This window comes from Zonotrichia leucophrys, chromosome 24, assembly GCF_028769735.1.
Source record: "Zonotrichia leucophrys gambelii isolate GWCS_2022_RI chromosome 24, RI_Zleu_2.0, whole genome shotgun sequence".
Taxonomy (NCBI): domain Eukaryota; kingdom Metazoa; phylum Chordata; class Aves; order Passeriformes; family Passerellidae; genus Zonotrichia; species Zonotrichia leucophrys.
The window spans coordinates 7,187,340-7,210,002 of record NC_088193.1 but is presented as its reverse complement, the minus strand read 5'-3'; the positions used below and the strand labels follow the sequence as shown (position 1 = coordinate 7,210,002).

Below are 22,663 nucleotides of genomic sequence, written 5' to 3'. Positions count from 1 at the left end.
TTCGCCTACTGTTTTTCCAGGCAGGGAACCAAAATCTGCCTTCAGAGAGGCAACTGCTGAAGGCTCCATGGCCCCGAGGCAGCCGGGGAGGCTGAGGAGCTGCGAGGACATGAGGACATGGGGACACAAGGACACAAGGACACGGGGCTTTCACAGGGTGAATGAGCAGCGCTGGGTCCCTGGGGCATGGCTCCTGCCAGGTGGGAAAGTGCCTGAGCTGGCAGGGACAGCCCCGGGGCAGCAGCGGGGAGCTGGGTGGGCACAGAGCCGAGTGCTTGGGCACAGAGCTGAGTGCTTGGGCACAGAGTGCTTGGGCACGGAGCTGAGTGCTTGGGCACAGAGCTGAGTGCTTGGGCACAGAGTGCTTGGGCACGGAGCTGAGTGCTTGGGCTCAGAGTGCTTGGGCACGGAGCTGAGTGCTTGGGCACAGAGCTGAGACCTGCTGGGCACAGAGCTGAGTGCTTGGGCACAGAGTTCTTGGGCACAGAGCTGAGTGCTGCTGGGCACAGAGTTGAGTGCTTGGGCACAGAGTGCTGCTGGGCACAGAGCTGAGACCTGCTGGGCACAGAGCTGAGTGCTGCTGGGCACAAAGTGCTGCTGGGCACAGAGCTGAGACCTGCTGGGCACAGAGCTGAGTGCTTGGCACAGAGCTGAGTGCTGCTGGGCATGGAGTTGAGTGCTGCTGGGCATGGCCTGGGCTGGGGAGGCCCAGGGAGGTATCTGAGATCCAGGTGTGAGAGTGTGATCCAGGTGTGACACTGCTCCAGGTGTGACAGCATGATCCAGGTGTGATAAGACAATCCAGGTGTGACAGGACAATCCGGGTGTGATGATCCAGGTGTGACACCATGATCCAGGTGTGATCCTGTGCTCCCAGGGCTCATACTGTCCTCCAGCGTGTCACATTGTCCTCCAGGGTGTGACACTGTGCTCCAAGGAGTCATACCCTGCTCCAGGGCGTCAGACTGTGCTCAAGGGTGTCACATGATGCTCCAGGGTGTCACACAGTGTCCCAGGGTGTGACACTGTGCTCCAGGCTGTCACAGCATGCTCCAGGGTGTGACACTCTGCTCCAGGTGTCACCCTCTGCTCCAAGTGTCACACTTTGCTTCACAATGTGACACTGTGCCCTGGGGTCTCACACTGTGCTCAAGGGGCTCAGACTGTTGTGCTCATAGGTCACTGTCCCTGCTGAGTGACCAGCCTCCTCTCCTGCCCTGCCTGGGGTCCAGAGTTCTCTCTCCCATCCTGCTCTGCAGTAAAATTTCCCTGGAAAATGCCCCTGCAGATGGGACAGGCACTATTTGTGATCAAACAATTCTATATATTTCACTCATACAGCTCCATGGGGAACTGTTCCAGCACAGACCCCACCTGCAGTGCTGGGTCCAGCTCTGGAGCCCCCAACACAAGAAGGATGTGGAGCTGCTGGGGCAAATCCAGAGGAGAACATGGAGCTGCTCCAGGGCTGGAGCCCCTCTGCTCTGGAGCCAGGCTGGGAGAGCTGGGGGTGCTCACCTGGAGAGGAGAAGGCTCCAGGGAGAGCTCAGAGCCCCCAGGGCCTGAAGGGGCTCCAGGAGAGCTGGAGAGGGACTGGGGACAAGGGATGGAGGGACAGGACACAGGGAATGGCTCCCACTGCCAGAGAGCAGGGATGGATGGGATATTGGGAATTAGGAATTGTTCCCTGTGAGGGTGGGCAGGCCCTGGCACAGGGTGCCCATAGCAGCTGTGGCTGCCCCTGGATCCCTGGCAGTGCCCAAGGCCAGGCTGGACAGGGCTGGGAGCGCCTGGGACAGGGGAAGGTGTCACTGCCATGGCAGAGGTTTGGATTAGGATGGTGTCTAAGGTCCCTTCCAGCCCAAACCTCTCAGGATTCTGTGACTCTGGGATATCCAGACTCTTGGATACCAACACCTTGTAAAGAGCCTCTCCATGCTTCTGCTGGCTTGGAATGAGCACAGGCACAGAGCAGAGTCCTTGGCTGGCTGTGCTCCCTCTCACATTGTGCACAGTGACCCTCACAGTGAAGCAACCAAAGTAACCCCGGAGCTGTGAGATCCCCTCAGGTTTTTGGGATGATTTTTCACATGACAGACTCTGCTCTGCAGACGCTGCCCATCCCTTGCTCTGTGCCTCAGCAGCCCAACCTGGACAGCCAAGTCCCAGAAACCTCTGGCAGAAAGGTCTGAAGGGACTTTAAGGGACTGAGGTGCCCCTGCCGGGCACTGTGGGCAGAGAAGCCACTCCATGAATCCTGCAGGACACTGAATGTGCTCCAGGTGCCTGGCAGAGTCAGGTCCCTGTGCCTGCAGAGCTGCGTCCCTTCCCTCTGGGGAAGTTTTGGGGATGGCTGCACCCAGAGCTGACCCTGTAGGACACACATAACTGGGCAGGAGATCAAACTGACCCTTGAGAAAGCACCATGGAATCTTCAGTGACAGCAAGGGAGAAGATCCTTAACTTTGTGTCCTCTGGAACCCAGCATTTCCTACCAAACACAGCCCTTTCCTGGGAATTGAGAAGCTCTGCCAGCCTAAGTCCCCACTGCAGCCCCTGCCCTGCCCAAGGTGAGGGATTTACCCCAGCAGGAGGGGAGTGCAGCTGTGGCCACACAGGGGAGGATTCACCTGGGGAACAATGACAGTGTCACAGGAGAGCAGGGAGTGTGAGCCATGGATGAATTAACCCTAACCCTAATCCTAACCCTAACCCTAAACCTAACCCTAACCCTAACCCTTACCCTAAGCCTAAGCCTAAGCCTAAGCCTAAGCCTAAGCCTAAGCCTAACCCTAACCTTAACCCCGCTCCTTCCTCAGCTCCTGCATCACCCATGGGCAGGCTGGGATTCACAGAAATACTCCCTCATCATTTGAAAGGGTTTGTGCCACGGAATTTCAGCTGCCAGATCAATCCCTGGCTTCTCCCAGAGGTTCCAGTGGCTGTCCCTGCTGGATTTGCTCAGGCTGTGGATGCCCACAGGTAGAAGGCACAGGCTGGATTCACAGGCTCCCCAGAGCACAGCCCCTGTGGCAGGGGCAGAGTCCAAGGAACAGCTCAGCACAGCTCATCTCCACTGTCCAGAGGCTCCTTGTTCCAGCAGCTCTCTCTGGAGATGCCCAGAGTTTGCATCTTTTGTCTGGGACAGTTTTTCCTGGACTGGTGCAGCCTGCCTGGCACTGACCAGTAAATCCTCTGTACAGCTCCAGCCTGGGCTCCAGAGGTGTGGAAATAAAACCATCACTGTCCCAGGCCTCTGTCTAGGAACCACCTTTGACTTCTGCTTGAAAAAGCAACAGATTTCAGGGATTTCTGAACCTGACTCAGGGGAATATTTTCTATCCCCACCTTTCTATCCCTCTTTTCCTATCCTTTCATTCCTCCTTTCTTCCACCCCTCTTTTCTTTTGAAATTTGCTGCTTTTTGGTGTAAAGCCCCATTTTAATTTGTTGTTGTTGTTGTTGAGTGAAGGAAGGAAGAACAGACACCAGGGTCCTGCCTGTGGCCCCCTCTTACAGAGGGAACAGCCAGCTCCTCCAAACTTGCATCTGCCTGTGCTTCAACCCCGCTCTCAGGGATGCCTTGGGAGGAGGGAAACTCCTGAGAGAGGCTGCAGAACGGCCAGAGGGATGGCAAGGATGGGGGGTCTGTCCCAGCCAGGTGAAGGCAGGCAGGAGGGGGATGCTGGGGCAGAAGGAGCCGCAGATCCCACTAGAGGGCTCACACGGGGAGCTCCTCCCTGCAGGCACCAGAGCGGGTCCCTTGCCTTGGGCTGGCACAGCCCCGGGCCAAACACCTTGGGGACCCCGAACCTTGGCGGGATTTTCATGTTCTGGAGCAAAAGAAACATCAAATCACAGAACCCCAGAGGGGTTTGGACTGGAAGGACCCTTCAAACCCATTCAATGCCAGCCCTGCCATGGGCAGGGACACCTCCCGTTGTCCCAGGGTGCTCCAAGCCCTGTCCAGCCTGGCCTTGGGCACTGCCAGGGATCCAGGGACAGCCACAGCTGCTCTGGGATGTCTCTGCAGAACAGCTCCAAAGCATCCCCAAATTTCATTATTCCAGCTGGACAAAACCCGTGCCACAGCTGGGAGTGCCCAGGGAAGTTTGCCCATATCCATTAGCACAGGAGAACTTTCTTTCACATTTGAAGATCTGACACATTTTGTAATATTTTTAAAAAATCACTCACTGAGTTTAGCTGCAAATGCATATTAGGGGAAACTCAGTAAATACAGTCAAGATCTGGAATTACATTACAAATTACATTTTGAATTTATGTAAAATATAAGGAAAATTTTATTAATAATATTGGTTGTAAATTGGATTAAACTTTACCCAGCATTCATCTAAACAATCCTCCTCCCCCCTATTCAGTAAAATTTCAAGCATGACATTTTTTGTTTATTTTGTTTTGGTTTTTAAATATGATTTTAACTGGGTTTTGCTCTGAGCAAGGTGCTGTCTGAGGGCAAGAGCAGATTTTGAGGCCATAACCTGCCTCAGGGTCTGATAACAGTAGAGGAGTTCATGACATTTCTACATCTGAATGATGCAATAAAACAGAATTCCCATCTTCTCCCCTAAAATATTGATTGATGCCTGCCTGGGCATCTCCTACAGGCAGTTAGGATGCACTTATCTGGAAAATTCTTTCTAGTTTGAGGCTAAACCAGGGGATCCTGGAATGAGTAGAGAGCTGGGTGGGCTTTCTATGTTGCTTAGCACTTGGAGAGATCCTTCTGCCACCCTGCTGAGGACCAAACACCCCCAACAGCACCCTCAGCCCTGCTCCTGAGGGAAGAGCAAAGCCAGGCCATGTCCCTGCTGTCCCCTGGCACTGCCAGTCCCTGGAGTTATCCCTGGCAGGCCACACAACCCCAGCCCTGAGCACTCCCTGGTGACAGCACAGCCTGGCTGGGCCTGCTGGGGGCAGCTGCAGCTCAGGGAGAGGAAACACCTGAGAGCAGGAGAGCAGAGCCAGGGGGGCACTGGGTGTTGGAAGCCTGCAGCTGGAGCTAGCTGGGATTGGGGTTGGGGTTGGGATTGGCACTGGCATTGGGATTGGCATTGGGGCTGGGATTGGCATTGGGGTTGGGATTGTGATTGGGAATGGGGTTGGCATTGGCATTGGGGTTGGGATTGGCATTGGGGTTGGGATTGTGATTGGGATTGGGGTTGGCATTGGCATTGGGGTTGGGATTGGCATTGGGGTTGGGATTGACATTGCGGTTGGCACTGACATTGGGGTTGGGATTGGCATTGGGGTTGGCACTGGCATTGGCACTGGGGTTGGGATTTGCATTGTCATTGGCATTGGGGTTGGGATTGTCCCCTCGCACGTGTGTGGGGTTGGCCAGGCAGCTGATGGGCAGGGGAATGAGGGATTGGAGTGGCCCAGTCCATCCCCACAGACTGGGATGGACGTGCAGGGCAGGGAGGAGGGGATGGAGGATGGAGGGAATGTTCTCCCATCCTGGGTGCCCTGGAGCTCCCATGCTAAGGACTTATCCAGAGGCAGGCTGGGAGCTCTGGCAGTGCATGGCCCTGACATTCACAGCAGCCTTTTCTTCTCTCCTGACAGGGGGTTACCTCTCTTTAGGGACACTGAACACATATTTTATGTCCAAGAACCTGGAGTCTTGAGCAAGTCGTTGATGAAGGATTTCCTGTTTGCCCAGAACCACCACACTCCAGGGGCCTTTTCCATGGCTCCCTGGGCTCCTACAGCTGCTCATGAATCAGTTTGTCCAGGCAGAGCTATTTCCCTTTTTTCTGAGCAAAGGAGGAAATGGCTACACAGGAATAACCACAGAGGGACAGCCCAGGATGTTTCATTCCAGAGCACACAGAGCACTCAAATTTGGGTGTACAAGTACAGGTACACTCAGGATGATACAGAGCCTGTGCTTACAGGACCTGCAGAGCCTTGACACATGTGGTTTATGGCAGCTCGGGGGATGTGGAGGGCTCCTTTTCCCTGCCAGATTTCCCTGGGATAGAGGAGTGGAAAGAGAGGAACCCTCTGTGTGTGTGGGTCTGGCACTGGGGGGGGGTGAGCAACTGCAGCAACCACAGAATCCCAGGATGGTTTGGGTTGGGAGGGACCTTAAAGCTCATCCCATCCCATCCCATCCCATCCCATCCCATCCCATCCCATCCCATCCCATCCCATCCCATCCCATCCCCTGCCATGGGCAGGAACACCTCCACTGCCCCGGGTTGGTCCAAGCCCCAGCCATGCTGCAAAGGCTCTTTCCTCCTTTTCCTGAGAAAACCATCCTTGGTAGCCAAAGGTAACCCCCATGATTATCAAAACCCCAAGCACTTTCAAGATCCATCCTTCTCTCTGTGTTATGCTTTTTCAGGAATTAACTCCTTTTCCCACATTTCACCCCAGTTCTGAGATTGAGAACACAGTGCAAATATCCACAGGGATTTCATGGAGTCAAGAAATGCCACTGAGGTACAGGCAGGGTGAGATGGAGTTAAGTCTGCAAATGATCCCCACGAGGGAGCAACTGCCACAAAGGCCTTGATCTGAGGGCAAAATCAGCATCTACTGTACACTCATGAAGGAAAAACACCATGCTGCTGTTTGATGTCTATAACAGCATCATCTCTCTGTAGAGGGGCAAGGCTGCTTTCTGTTTCCAACTGTGTGCTTTGCTGTGTTCTCAGAAACCAGGAAAATGTGCTGCTAAACTCACCCTAAAGTAGAAAAACCCTTGAGAGTTTCACCATGAAACACTACAAATGCAAAGATGTTTGTGACTTATAAATTCAAATCACATTTTAAATTAACATGAACTCTAAATCTTCTGCTAAAACCCAAAAGTGTATCTATATTATACCTATATTTAAAATTGAAAAATAAACCAAAATTTTTGCACTTAAAAATTATGTTCAGGAAAGTGAAATTTGTTTCCAGGCTGTGGACTTGTAGTAATGATTCTCAAAGGGGCCACCTGGGCTGCTATAACAAAATGTTGGAACCCTGGATGCTGAGAATTTCAGACTTTCTGTGCTGACAGCCACTGACCCCCAGGAGAACACTGCATTGACCTGAGGCCGTGGAGAAGCTTCCAAAATGGAATGGTAGCACTGGGATTGGGGGTGTGGGGTTTGGATAGAAGTGTGTGATATCACAGGGTGGAAAACTTAAAGTTTAAGGGTTTAGAATAAAGCAATAAAGGAAGATGGAGGTTTTAGAGCAGAGGCTGGTCCTTCTTCATCTTCTTCCCCATGGGTTTGGGTGGTTTTGTGTAATTGGATAAAAAAGTCCACATTGCAGGGCACAGGTGATTAGTTATTGGGTTAAAGGTAAAAATAATTTAGCTGTCATTTCTTAATTGGACAGTTTGTCCTTAAAAGACCTTGTGGAGAGGGATATGGACATTTTTTACCTTGCTAGAGTGAAGTGCTTAGAACTCACAGCTTGTGAGACTGTAACATAGATAAAAACTAATAAACATCTGAGTCCAAACAAAAAATAACATCTCGGATTTAATCCCAGCCTTAGCAGAAAAGAAGCAAAGAATCCATTAACAAAATGTTTTCAGGCCATTCCATTTCCCATTGATCAGGGAAAGGATTCACTTCTAGATACAAATGACAGGGGCTGGGCTGTGAGCTGGGCAGGTTAGAACATCCCCAGGCACCCTCTGGGGTTCACACAATGAACCTTCTCCAATGGCTCCTGAATTCCCTGTGTCACCTCTATCCACTCAGAAGGGGTGGGCACAATTACTTTTATTTTTATTTTTATTTTTATTTTTATTTTTCATTTTATTTTTATTTTTATTACAACTAATTATTCAAAGTCTGCAATGTGGACTTTTCTGTTTAATTACAAAATACTAAAACTTATGAAGAAGAAGGTGAAGAAGAATAACTTGTTTTTGTTTTAAAACTTTTATCTTGTTTTATATCTATTAGTATATTTTAAAACTCTAAGTTTTTTACTTTGTGATATTATATACTTTTAATTAACAATACACTTGTAATTTTAGTGTTATCAATTAATTTTGGAAGGTTTTTTTATGGCTTCAGGTTAAATGCACTGTTCTTCTAGGAGTCAGAGTCTGTCAGCACAGAAAGCCTAAAATTCTCAGCATCCAGAACTCCAACAGGCACAGGCCTTTGGTTTTGTTTCACCTCGCAGACTCCCATAAAGGATCTCAGTCTCCTCCCTTCTCCAAAGAATCACAAAATCACAGAATCACTGGGTTGGAAGAGACCTTCAAGATCATTGAGTCCAACCCAGCCCCAACACCCCAACTAAACCCTGGCACCCAGTGCCACATCCAGGCTTTGTTAAACACACCCAGGGATGGTGACTCCACCACCTACCTGGGCAGCCATTCCAGAACTTTATCACCCTTCTTGTAAAAAACTTTTTCTGATATCCAACCTATATTTCCCTTGGTGCAGCTTGAGGCATCAAAAAGCTTTCCATTACCAGATGTTTGCTTATGGCCTGGTAGAGCACAAATAAAAGGTGACCTTCAGGGAAGCCCTGGCAGCCCAGCAGTGCAGCTTTCGGTGCCTCACTGACAGACTCCAATTATTGCTGCAAGTTCCCTCTGTGAGCCCCTGGAAACATAGCACATCCATGGAGTGCTGAAGTCAGAGGTGAAATGTGGGATTTCCAGCACGAACTCTGCCCTGGCAGTCTCATGCCCAGTCCGTGCAGTGTCCATGGAGACTGGGAGGGGCACATCCTGCAGGACTGCATGAGCAGGGTGCTCAGGCTGTTCAAAATGAGTCACAAAAGGAGGAATTGCAGGACAGTGGGGCATGGTCCTGCACAGAGATGTTGATGTGCAGGACAGGAGCACAAATGGACAGTGTGTGCTTTGCCTTCATGTGGGCTCAGGGTTTGGATTCAGGAGCTGCATTCAATGATCCCTGTGGGTTCCTCCCATTCTGGGATTCCGTGTTTAAGACTCTAAGTGTGGAAAGGCTCTGTCCTTACCTGGATCCGTTCATGTGGTCATACTCCCGTTTGACACTGACCCTCACGGGCTGGTTGATCCATTCCTGCTGGGGGGGCAGGGGGTTGATCTTGTGGGGCTGCCCGAAGTCGGGGCTGCCGGAGGCCGTCATGTCCTTGGGGAGCTGCGCGGCCGCGCCGTACGTGGGGTCGAACAGGGACTGGTCGTCGCTCACCACCGACAGAGCCTCCTGGGGAGAGACAGAACCAGCCCTCAGAGCTGTGACTAAAGCAGCAACTGCCCTCTGGTTCTCCCTCTGAGCTGGGAGCACCTGCAGGGCCCCACAGCTGCCCTGCACTGGCTGCCATCGCCACCTGCCCGAGGAGCAAGAGCCTGGGCTCCAGGAGCCCCTATGCAAACATGGGGTTACTCTGCTCTGCTCTGCTGCCATTCCCACCTGCCAGGGGCAATCAGAGCCTTTGGGGTCCAGGAGCCCCTATGCAAACCAGGTCTTGCTCTGCTCTGCTTTGCTGGCTGCTGGCTTTGGGTGGGAGCAGCGTTCAGCTTCACTGGAGCTCTGCAAACAGCAGAGGAGCTGCTGGGGCTGTCACCTCGTGGGGGCTGTGTCACCTCACGGGGGCTGTGTCACCCCACAGGCACTGTGTGACCCCAATGCTCGCTGTGAGCAGTTCAGCCCCAGCCCCAGTGACCAACCTGCCCACCTGCTGCCCTGCTGCCCCAAAGCCAACTGGTGTGTAGGGAAACACCTCTGGAGTGGCACAGGATGGTCTCTACGTCTCCTTTTGGATGGTTTGTGTGCAGTTTGTGTTTTGAGGTTGCTGCTGAAGGAGAAGCAGCCAGAGCAGGTCACAGTTATGGGTGTTTGTGGTAGGGGAAAAAATGCATTACTTTACACTTTTTGTTTATTTGTGGGAAATGAAGGGCTGTGTGTTACCCAACTGTGCATTTCAAGAAATGCTTAAAAACAGGAAATTGTTATCCCTTTTTTTTTTAATTCCCCCCCCCGCCTTTTGCTGAAACTCCAAATATTGACAAAAAGCTCTGGCTATCAATTTCCTTGTGTGGATGTGCTTGGGTTTTCCAAGCGAGGAGTGCTGGGCTCCTGATGGCTTTGGCACGGCCCTGCCTGACTCAAAGTGCATCTGGCAAGGGCTGCCTGCTCTGGAGGGAGCTCAGCTAACCACACACAACACAGCTGCCTTTATGAGTGGCAGGGCAGAAACCGAAGGAGGAACCTCCCGCACTGAAACCTCCCCCACTTTCATGTGAGCTGATGGAGCAGACTCCAAAACAAAGCTACACTCACCTACTCTGGGCTCTTAGTGCTCAAAAGCCACCCAGCAGTGGTGTGTGGGCTGCAGAGGCTCACTGAACACACAGCTGAAACCTGGGGTGTGCTAACACCCATGCTCAACATTCACAGGGCACAGCCTCAACAGGGAGCTTCTAAAAATAATTACTTATTGCTCTCTGCCCACCCCCTTCCCCCAAGTTGTTTCAGAGGTTTGTTTTGTAAATTCTTCCATAACCAAGGAGGGAAACAGAAATTTTGACAGCTTAGAGAAGTGCAGCTCCTGGAATGACACGAGAATCTAAGCACAAATCAGATCTCACCAGGCTCATGACATTGTCACAAAAAACGCCAGTAATTCAGAGTCTGCTGGGTAAACACAAAAATCCCCCTCAAGTTAACCCACTTAAAGAGAGTCAGGCCTACAGAAACCAGTGCTTTTCTATCTCTGATCTCAGATCATGTAACAAACCCTCAAACATCTGCATAAATCCTGCTGAAGTTCCAGCACTTGCTGCACTTTGTGGCCAATGTCTCACACTGGTTAGAGCCACTAAACAGCAAAAAGGAATTTTACCCACACTGCCCAGTGGTGGTTGGTGAAAGGAGCTCACACTGTGTTTAACCTTTTCTGCAGCTTTTCCTTGGTGGATTCGCAACCTTTCAAAAATACCCCTCCCTTTTTCAACTTTAGAGTAAAGGAGGGAGTTTAAGGTATCTCTGGGAAGGATTGGTGTGAATTGTGTCAGAAACCCCTCAAAGGGCTAGCTTCATCTCCAGGATGCAAACTTTGCCTGTGCAAGAAGGTACAAGAACAAGAGACAATTCAGTCTTAAAGGGGAGCAAAGTCTTCCCATCAGAGCTCAGGATTTGCTGCTCCTCTGAATCACTGAGGTCAGGATTCACTCCAGGCAGGGGTTCCCAAAAGACACATTTTCTGCAGGCCTCTACTTCCTCACAGTCCAGAAAGTGTTTCAGGTTTCCCACCTGAGGTGATGGGTGAAGCCCACACTGGCTTAGGGCCCTCTAGACCCAGTCTCAGCTGGGCAGAGACAAGGGAAATGTGAGTACCACTGCAAATTCATCAGATAAATATTTTGCATGTTTGGGTTTGGAGATTTGCAGTCTAAAATCATACTCTAAAAACACAGAAAAATTGGGGTTTGTTTTTGGGAAACAATATCTGGGAAAATAATGATAATGAGAGTTATCCCACAAAATCAGTGTGAGAGGTTGCTCACAAGATTTTTACTGGCAATTTGGCAGGACCTATGCAGGGGCTGGAAGGCTCTTCTGAATTCAAGCTTAGTCAGGCACACTTAATTCCAGGCTGCTTGTTCTGCCTAAAGACATTTTCTTCTGAAGAAATTTTCTGGTGGTTAAAAAATCGGAAAGCAGGGATCTCTCTGGCTGTCTCAAAACCCCCCAAACTTATCAACACTCCACAGAATAACCCTGGGCCAAGATCCTGGGGCTGCACAAAGTACAACTTGACGTATACAAGCAAGTACACACTGCTCTGTGACACAGAGTATGTGGCAGAGAGCCTCCTCAGATAAGGATCTTCCTTGAAAGACAGAGGATGCTGTGAAAGACAGTGGCTGCTCAGAGCTGCCTGCATGCAACTGGTGTTAACTGGGACAGCAATAACCTCACTGGGGCACTGGGATGGAGCTCTGCCTTGTGCTGCATGAGCAGTTTCATCCTGAAAACAGGAGAAATCCAAATGCTCCGGCTGCTCTTGGCAGCTCCTGGGGCAGGAGTGGTTCGAGCTAAACCCGAGCTGGTGGCAGCACAGGCTCAGCCCCAGGGGAGCTGCGCCAGCAGGCAGATGAGGAGAGATAGGGCTGGTGACACCTGCTCGGCTGCAGGGGCACAGCACAGCACTGCTGGTGACATGCAAGGCAGGTCGGGTGGCACTGAGCCAGCCCCGCTGCCACCAGCTCAGCCCTGTGCCCACATCCAGCTCAGAAAAAACACAGGGGCAAGCAGCAGGCAGCCTTGGTTGGGGGGGACCCTGGGCAGGGCCAGGGCTGCCTGGGGCTCGGGCCCGCGCTCCGGGAAGGGGCAGGGCCCGGCCCCAGCTGTGGGGACGGGCACCGCCCTCCCTGTGCTCGCTGAGGGCTCCGCTCCCCGGCGGAGCTGGCCGGGGGCTGTGGGCTCCGCTCCCCGGCGCAGCTGCCAGGCCCGGCCTGCTCAGGGGATTGCCTGAGGCACAGAGCGGCAGCTCCCTGAAACACTGAGCTTCTCATCCCTGGAATCGAGAGCTGCTCAGTGTTTGGAGACTGGGAAAGCTCTCCGAGGTGTGCAGGTGCCAACGCTGCCTGCCCAGACGGGCACAGCCCGCCAGGTCCTCCCACGGCGCTGCCTCAGCCTGTGGCCTTGGGCCGGCCAGCTTGAGGCCGAGACAGGGGCTGTGTGTGCTACACTGGCATACATGTTACCTTATAGTGCCTCTGGGAATAGGCTGGCCTCAGTTTTTCCAGGTTTTAATCACATTCCTGGCATAAATGTTGCTGTGGTAGCTCGTCCAGCTCCCTGGGCAGCCCAGCCCCAGCCCCTGCAGGGCAGCCCACCAGTGGCTGTCCCAAAGGAGGAGTTGGCACACACTCCTGCATCCTTCAGGCAGGAATCTGTGGTGTGCCTATTATTTATACAGCAGTTTCCAGTTGTAAGAGAGTGAATTACCAGGTTTGCCTTTATTTGGATGGGCCATCCCAGGTCCCAGGTGTGAGGGGGACACGGCAGGAGGCACAGTTTGGCCTTGGCCCTGAGGGCAGGAACAGCCAGTCTGACATTCAGGGAGGGCTGGCAAGCCATCAGTGCTTCAACGAAGTTTTCCTGATCTCCTTGCAAAGGGAGATGACACACACACTTTAGCTAAGGTTTGACTTAATAAATTGAACAGGACATTTGAGACAGGAGAAAGCCCAGGGGAACAAAGGCTGGTGAGGTGAGTAGTTAGTGCTGTCACCCCAGGTGTCCCCAATCACTGAGGTGTGCAATGTATGTGCAATGAGATTTCACTGAACATCAACCTTTAGCTCTCTACAACACAATCATTTTTCTGGCCATAACCACATTTAAAAGGCATTACTAAACATCAAAGTTTCATCCTCCTCCACAAAGGCTGCCTTAGAAGAGTGCTGAGTACCTGAACCATTGTGCCATGGAGCACATGGACTCCACTGCTAGAGAGGTGGCTGTTTTCTTTCCTTTCTCCCCCTCCTCAAAATTTCACCACTCCTGGTCCTGTGAGAAAATCACTCCTGAAATATTTTTGTAAAGAGAATGTTGCCAACACAGACCTGAAGAGCCCAGACCTAACGATGTAACCAAAATCCAAGGTCTGCCAGTGTCACACACGGCCCAGGGTTTGCTCCGAGGAGCCCTGGAGTAGAGATGACTTTGGCACTGCAGTGTTACAAGTCAGCATTTCTGCTGCCAGCATCTCATACGAGCACAGAGATAACATCAGACTTACAAGAAAATGAGTCAAATAAGAAATTCAAAAAGGAGGAAGATCTGTGCTGATTGTGGGGCAGCACATTAGGGAGGATCGGGCACTGGATTGGAAGACAGAGTGTCTCATCCCTGCCCTCGATCTTTGGGAGCATTCCCCTCACCCTGCCTTCCCCTCCTCTGTTGCCCTGTAGTGTGCACACTGTGGGGCCCTGAGCCCTGGCCAGTGCTCTCTCTGGGACACACACAGGAATCCTTTGGGCACACTCTCAGATTTCCACTCTTCCCTTGCTCCCAATCAAACCAAGAATTCCCTCTGCAGCTTTTCCAGACCACTTTTCCTGAGGCTTGCTCCTGCTATTCCACCTTCATTAGAGGATGTGACTGGGGCAGAGACTCCCCAGATCCCCCTAGAAAACTGTAATCATGAACATTTGATTGCCAACAACCTCAATCCAATCTTGTGCCCTTCACAATCCACTGAAGTCCTGCTTAGGAGCGTCTCCTGGCTGCAGCTGGAGATCCATCAACCCCTGGTGAGTGCAGCAGGATGTCACTTGTCACTGTTCTTCCCCCTGGTACCCACCTGCAGCACTGCCCAGTGTCCTCCTCTGTGCTGCTCACAGCATTTCCCCACTGCTGCTGGTGGGGCTGGGACATGCCAGCTGCTGGAATCCCTGCCCAGAGCTGGCCCTGCCCCAGCCCCAGGAGGGATGGGATGAGATGCAGGCTGCTGTCACAGAGTCATGGAAGGGTTTGGTTTGAAGGGACTTTAAAGCTTCTCCTGTTCCACCTCCTGCCAAGGGCAGGGACACCTTCCCCTATCCCAGGCTGCTCCAAGCCCCTTTCCTGCTGCAGCAGCACTCAGGGTTAAGATGGCAGTAACCCTTTAACACTGTGTCCAAGTCTCTGCAGATCTGAGGATTTCTGTGGGTATAAAGGAGGGGTTTCATTCATTAATTTTAGGGCATCCCACACAGCAGGTTTTGCCCCAGTCTGCACTGGAGACTTGCTCAGAGCCATAGAGCAGGAGAGTGACCTGGACAAAGAGCCACCCACTCAGCCCAGGCTGCCTTTTCTTCTCTTTCCTCCCCCTTCCTTCTCTTTCCACCCAGGCTGCTCCATCCAAGGGTACCTTGGCAGCCTTGGAACACACCGTAATTCCTTCACAATTCAAATGCATGCAAAACCACAACATGGTAACTCATGTTAGGGGGAAACAAAGCAGGAATAAGAGCAGCAGAAAGAGCAGAAACACTGAAAGGCACCAAATCATGCTGAAATTAGCTCAAAATTGGGGCAAAATGATTTGGCAAGACTCCTCAGAAGGAAAAAACATCTTTATCTTTTGGGGGTTATTTTTATGGTCACTATTCCCATGAAATTTCATATCAAGTGGGTAAAAGAAGGCTGCTAAAATCAATGCTCTATTATTTTCATCTCAAGGTCCCCAAAAGCAGACTCAAAAAGGATAAAAATATAAATCATTCTTCTGTACTTCACTTCTCAGAAAAGCACTTTACTTCAGGCACACTTTTATAGGATCTGGACCAAAGACTCTTTTTTCCTCTGTCTAGACTTCACATTAATGGTTTCAGGGCCTATTTTGGTTTGTTTCCAGCCAACTGGGAATAACCAGGTGACAGTTTCTCTTTCCCAGCAAGTTGCTGCATTAAGCATAATGATAAGGAGGCTTAAACCAGGCCTGGAACTGTGGGAAATCCTCAGGAAAAGGCTCTGTGAGGTCTCAGCACAGGCCCAGAAATGGATGTAGAATTTAAAAAGAACCTGCACAAATTATCTCTGTGGCCCCTTGACCTCTGGAAAGTAAATGTGGTGAAAGTTGAGGCTGAAGGGACCATCCCATCACCCTGAAATCCTGGATTGTGCTGCAGCTCTTGCCTTGGAACATGAGCAGCAGCAGCTGTGCCTGGAGCAGGAACAGCCCTGTCAGCCCCCAGCTGGCTCATCCCATCCCTGGGCTGTGAACAGGGAGCTCCCCAAGCACTCCTGCCCTCCCTCCCCAGGGTCCCCACCCTGCTGGGACTGACACTGGGATGGGGTGTGTGTCTGCTGGGACAATGCACAGCTTCTGGCTGCCCTTCCCACAGAACTCCCTGCCTTCTGTTCCCTGCCTGGCTCTGCCAACCAGGACACACGAGACAATTCAGGATGAAGCCAGAGTGAAACCTGTCCTGAGTGCTGGAAGTTTACCTTTGGCATGGCTTGGGCCAGGTTTCTTACCTTGGCAGGTAATTTCACTGCATCACCAGAAATCTGACATCTGATAAAAGCCAGAAAATGGCTCTTACTGGGATGGACATTCCTGAGCTGGAGATTTTCCCAGGAGCCTGAAGTGACACAGAACTCGAAAGGATTCACCTCTATGGATTAACCAGCCTGACCCTGCTCAGGGTGAGGACTGTTCATGATCTCACAAGATCTTTTCCAAGCCGTGTCGTGTTCCCAGAAAATCAATCAGCCTTTGCCAGGTATTAACACTCCCCTCAGTCACTTTCCTGTGCTGGTATCTCCACTCCTCTGTACCCTCAGCTTTTCTCCTCCAAAGCTGTATCCCCTTCTCACTGAGACTGACACTATTGGGTGATTGCTTCCCGGGGCTGAGCACTCAAATCCACCCAACTCTAGCTCACCTTCCTTTTCATTTCATTTCTCTGTCCCCTCACGCTTCTAAAATAATTGCCTTGCTCTGAGCAGATGTGTTTGTAAACAGAGACACATGGACCTAACTGGGAACATGCACCCTTCAGTAAATATTATTGTAGCATTTTTATGGTCTTCTCTGCTGAAGAAACAGGGAGGGAAACTGCAAGATGGTTTCAGAGTCTGGCTTGCTGACAAACCCCAAGAATCCCAGAGCACAAATGCAGAAATGCTGTGCTGACCTCAGTTCTGTCCTGGAGCACCCTGTGCCCAGCCCCTCGCCTTGATGTGCTGCCAGAGGCTCTTCCCAGGGGCCAGTATTCCATCAGGACTTTGCAGACTGACCCAGCCCTATTTCAGGAGAGCTGAGCTCACCCTGAGCTGCATCTGCCACTGCAGGGTTGTCACCTTGTCCCTCAAAGCTGAGCTTCTGGGGTGTATTTTTACTTGTGTCAGAAACTGGGATTGTGACAATCCTGATGCTTTTGTTTCCAACATCCAGAGATAAATTGAAGCTTTTCAATATAAATGATTTACCCTGAAAAGGAAAACAACTAATGGAGAAGCCCCAAAATACTGGGGGTTTGTTATGAGAGAAGGTTTGTCCCATCTCTGGGCTTCCTCTCAGGCTGCCTTGGAAAAGGACAGAAAGCAGAGTCTTAAAAGCACGAAGGAATAGGTGCAAACCACAAAACCTCATCTTTTCCCTTTGGGTTCCTACTGCCAAAGCTCTGGAAACTGTAAAAAGAGCATTCTCCCAGGAATTCAAGAGGTGGGAGGGGGCAGCTTTGGGAGACACAAATATTTCAGGTTGTGACTCAAGGCTCCAGCAGTGCCCATTCATTATTTTTATTCCACTTTGATACCATTGTCCCCGGTACATTCACAAGCCCGTGCCGTATCCTGTTTTGTTCCCTGACACCGCTCCCTGCACAATCGCAGGAAGCCCATCAGGAAGCGGCCATCGGGGGCTGCTTTGTTTCCATCCACAGAGAACAAAACAAGCTCCTGCAGCCCGAGATGACTTATCCCAGACTGAGGAAAAACAACAGCATGAAAGGATCCCAGCAGCATCTCCAGGAGCGAGCACAGCCTGCGCTGCTCCCTGCGCCAGGAGCCTGCAGCACCTCAGCAGCTCTCGAGGGAATGCTCAGCTAAAAGGAAGTATAAGGAATAATCCATCACTGACACCTACAGTGCAGAGTGAAGGTCTGGACACTCTATGGGAAAAAACACAAGTCCAACATAATCCTGCAGCTGAATCCAAAATGGAATGTGGCTTGTGTTTTCCAGTCTGAGGGCTTGAGTCTGTTTGTGTCCTGAGCCCTGAGCCAGGTTTGGGTTAAATCTGAGCTCAGGCTCTGTGTGCCCAAGACATCAGAGCACAAACTCAGGGTGTGAGGCCAGAGCTGGGTTTGGGTTAAATATGAGTTCAGGCTCTGGGTGCCCACGACATCCAGAGCACAAACTCAGGGTTTGAGCCCAGAGCAGGTTCCTTGGGCTGGGTCAGGGCCTGCATCCCACAGAGCCCAGAGATAAGAGGAGAGGGGGTGGAGGTCCAGGGGCCTGTTTGTTCCCCAAGGAGCACATGCATGCTCCTGATCCAGCACTGGGAGTCTGATCTGTGCCTCTGCAGCAGACAAGTGGCTCTGACTGGGATGGACAGGTCCTGACAGAGAGATTCCCAAAGAGCCTGCAGTCACACAAATCACACTCCCATTTCCAGGTGCTGGGAGACACAGTGCCATAAATCCCTCTCAAATATCAGGTTAAATCTCCTGATTGGCCCAGGTTTGCATTTCCCTGTCCCTGGGCACACTCAGGTGCCCCTGTGCAGCGCTGCAGCCTCCTCTGGCTCCTGACCCACACCCCAGCTGCTCTGCTGAGCCTGGCAGTGGAGCTGAGGGCTGCCACCCTGCTGGGATGGCAGGATCTGTGTTTTCCTTGTGCACTGAGCCCAGCCCCTGTGGCTCCAGTGAGGGGATTGTTTCTGCCTACGCCTATAGCAAAAGCAGAGATTTTGTGAACAAGCCTGCCCGTGGCATTCCAAGGAAAACAGCTCAGCAGCATTACACTGAGATATTTTCTTTGTCAATCTCCATCGAGATATTTGAACAGGAAAACCCAGTTTACACCAGTGGAAATTCCCAGGAGCTTTTGATTTCTGTACAAAGGAACACCAATGTTTTAACTATGGTGCAAGAGGAAGGTCCTGGAAGGATTCAGGGATTGCCATCACACCTACCTCTTGGACAAAAAGGCTGAATCTCATCCTGGCATCTGGGCTGGAGCCCAAAGTTAATATTGCCATGCAAAAAGGAGTTGACAAGGTGCTGTTCCTGCTCCTGATATCAAGCGTGGCAGAGCAAAGACCACCCCACCAACAGGTCCAGGGAGCTGCAGCAGGGAAAGAGCCTCTGCTGCATAAACATAGTGAAGCTCTTGCTGAGGACAAACATTCCTACTAAATAAACACATCCAAGGCCTTCTCTGGTGTTACAGCTACACGAACCAGGCTTGAATCAGCAAGAATCTACAAGAACCAGGCAGTGAATACTGGTTCCTGGCTCACCCAACAGCAGATGTGAGAGTAAAACTGAAATAAAGGGCTCTTTCACAGCTGTATTAATGTTCCTGTGCCTCAGTTTCCCTGTCTGTGTGATGCTGCACCCCAAAGAGCTCAGATTTTGTAAATCCCTTGTCCTTGGAGAAGGAGGCCACAGAACAGCCAAGTGTTATCCCAGGGGTAGGATTGATAGACAAAGCAAAACTGAGACTTTCCTCTGAGACTGAGCAAAAAACCCTCTCCAAAATTTCTTATCAGTGACCATTAACAGAAAGGCTGTTGGCTTTATCAGAGTGGTACTGAGAAGGGTGTTGAGCCTGGCTCGGATAAATGAGGTCCCTTGGCACCACAAGAAGTCCCAGAATGGTCCAAGGTCCAAGTCTGTGCCCAGGGATAGTTTTCCATGCCTGGGAGATCCAAAGTCTGGTGCAGCAGGGTCCATGGGCGAGCCCCTGGCAGGGATTTTGGATGTTCTGCTGCAGGGGGGACAGACCAGAGCTGCAGCAGAGGCTCCTGGTGGGTTTGGGAAGGGCTGGGAGCCAGGGCTGCCAGGAGGCAAATCCCAGCCTGGAGCCTGCTCAGTGCTGTGGCTTTGGCCAGGTCACTCAGCTCTACATCCTTCTCTTTCACCCTGTCCCCAAGGGCCAGTCTGGGGCTGATTGTGCAGGTTTCTGCCATCCCCAGGACCCCTGCTCAGACCTCTGTGGGACCCATCTTATCCCTCAGCAGATCCCCACCTGTACAATCAATGTGATGGCTTTGTCCTGGTTTATTTTGCTGTATTTTAAATGAAAATCATTAGCTCTGAGTTGATAACTGTAGGAGGGCCTGCCAAGTTCTGTCACAGCAATGATCCCAAAAAACAAAGCCACCATCTCTGGTGAAGCTGTTCCAGTAATTTTGCAGCCTGGGAACCAACACAAAGCACCCAAACACTGCTCCAAGTCATTGTGTCAGTGAAACTAAACAAAGATTAAACCCCAGGTTGTCCCCAAAGCTCTCTCTCCTACAGAGCAGAGGATCTGCCTTTCCCCCTGCACTTTGAGGTGTTTTCTGAGCTGACTGCAGAGTGTCTCCCTTTTGCTGGAGAGTTTCTTACACTCAGCCTGGGCTCAGTAACACAAATAAGAAGCAGAACCCTCGGCACATCTCCATGTTCTCAGCAGAGCTGATAGTGCTGCTCTTATCTCCAGCAGGGCAAGTCCCCTGAGCTGTGTTGAAAAGCCTTTTATCAGATGCAGTGCAAGGAGAGTTCTCTCTGAGATGTAGCTCTGCAGCTTTGGCAGCAAACTGGGGCTTCTGAGTGAAGCTCCTCTGGTTTTGTTTAGTGTTGGGGTGAGGGAGCAGGACAAGGTCCTGTTTGTGGGGCTGGCAAGACAGGGCTGCTCCTTGGCCTTCCCGAAACAACTCCCCACTCCCCGAGCCAGAGGAAAGCCCTGTCAGAAATGGCTTAACGATCTTCTAATATTTCCCTGCAATTAAAGGGCACATCTGTCTTGCAGACCCTGTCCTCCTCTGCTAAAGCACAGACATGAACTAAACAGTCTGTGGTGTCGGGCCGGGGTAACAAAGGGGCCCATTCATAACACAGCACTCGGCCACTTTGTGTGTGTGAAGTGAGGGAGAGTTTGCATTTGGAGAATAACCTGTGCTGGAGCACAGGAGACTTCTGCTCTCATAAATCAATCAGCTTTCCCTGCTAATAACCCAGGCTGCTCCCAGCCCTGCCCGCAGTGAGCAGCACACCCTGCAGAGAGCCAGCTCTGTGGCAGGGCTGGGGATTGAACAGGCTGCCAGAGCTCTGACTGAACAGGGCTGGCACAATTGGCACCAACTGGGTTCCTCAAGGTGGGGGGACAAGGGGCCATCCCAGCCCAAGGAATTCAGGGGCACCTCTGTGACCTGAGCTGTGCCAGTCCTGGGCTGGCATTTCACACTGTCCCTGTGGCTGGGTCACTGCCAGGGGTGGCCCTGCTCTTGTCTTGGCAGGAGAACGGGAGCACTGCACAGCAAACCGAAGTGAACCAAACCAAACCAAGCCCAACCAGACAAAACCAAACTGAACCAAACCAAACCAAGCCAAGCCCAACCAGACAAAACCAAACTGAACCAAACCGAATCAAAGCAAACCAAACCAAACCAAACCAAGCAGACAAAACCAAACCAAACCAAACCAAACCAAACCAAACCAAACCAAACCAAACCAAGCCCAACCAGACAAAACCAAACTGAACCAAACTAAATCAAAGCAAACCAAACCAAGCCAAGCCAAACCAGACAAAATCAAACTGAACCAAACCAAACTAGACCAAACCAAACCAGATGAAACCAAACCAAACCAAATCAAACCAGATGAAACCAAACCAAATCAGACCAAACCACACCAAACCAGACCAGACCAAACCAAACTGAACTGAACCAAACCAAACCAAACCGGACCAAACTGAACCAAACCAAACCAGACTGAACCAAACTAAACCAGACCAAACCAAACCAAACCAAACCAGACCAAACCGAACTGAACCAAGCCAGACCTAATCAAACCAGACCAAACCAACAACCAAGCACCTCTCAAAGACTCATTCCTGATTTTAGTGAAACTGAGGGCTTAAACCCAAAGAAAATCAATTGAGGCACACCTTGGAAGAATCCTAAGCCAAGGCCAGGTTCTGCCCTGGCTGGGAGTGTCAGGCAGTCCCTGTAGATAAATCCAGGTGCAGTGTTTAACATTAATTTGTAAATGCCTTGGGAACGGGCTCTTAGGGTTTTTTCTCTTTTCTGAGCCCAGCACCTTGGTCATGGGCTGTATCTCTGTCTCTTAGAGCTCTCCCCATACAAACAAACATAGTTCACACCTCAGCATACCTCATTTCCTCAGCTTTCAAGCAAGCAGGAAATGGCCAGGAAGCAGCCACAAGATGGTCCTGTGGTTTCAGTACTACAGTGACATTTGGGAAATGGGGGCTCATTTACTATCTCGGCAGCCAAGTTGTTTGTTCAGCTCTAGCCAAAGATTTTGTGTAAAATGAGGGGTAAAAAGGGTGTCAAGGCCATGGGGTAAGGGATGGAAAAGTCCAGAATGTGGTGGGAGATCCTTGTCATATCCTGAGAAAATTCTAGAGGCTGGGGGAAAATTTACAATCCTGATGTTGAACAGAAGGTCAAAACAATTATCCAGAGAATTCCACCTTAAATTAACCAAAGTTTGCTTTGAATATTCTGAGTGTTCCATTGCAGTTTTAACCTTTTCAGTTTCCCTAAAATATTGCAATTGGTTTCCAACTAAAGTGGAGTTTCAAAGGAAGCCTTGAAAAACCTGAGAAGGCACCAGGTAGGGCAGCCTGTCAGAGCTCAGCCTTTCCAGGGAACAGGAGGGCTTGGATCCATTTGCATCTTTCTGAGGCAAAGACACCACATAGAAAAAGGTCAGACTGTATCTCACAGGACTCTCCTGTGTCTGTCCTTGGTACAAACACAGTGAATTCTGTCACAGCCTTTGGGGACAAGGCCAAATTAGGGCTCCTCATGCCAGCACAGCCACTGGGAGCTCTGTCTTTGCCTTTGGGGTGATGTGTGACCCAACCTTCCCTGCAACTCTTTGTGTATTTGTGTGCTTTGTGTGAATGCGAGAATGATTCCAACTCACACAGGATCTGTCCTGAAAAACGTCCAATAGCCAAGCAGTTGGAATCTGTAGACTTGTATTTTAAATACTTTAT

At 51.0% G+C, this 22,663-nt stretch overlaps 1 protein-coding gene across 3 annotated transcripts in view; it reads right to left on the bottom strand.

Annotated features, from left to right (window-relative positions):
- FLI1 (Fli-1 proto-oncogene, ETS transcription factor) overlaps nucleotides 1-22,663 on the bottom strand; it is a 90,734-nt gene that overhangs the window by 32,608 nt on the left and 35,463 nt on the right. For all 3 annotated transcript variants that reach the window (XM_064732043.1, XM_064732044.1, XM_064732045.1), the window contains one exon: nucleotides 8,982-9,190. In XM_064732043.1, the coding sequence (XP_064588113.1) occupies nucleotides 8,982-9,190 (209 nt within the window). The remainder of the gene's footprint in view (nucleotides 1-8,981; nucleotides 9,191-22,663) is intronic.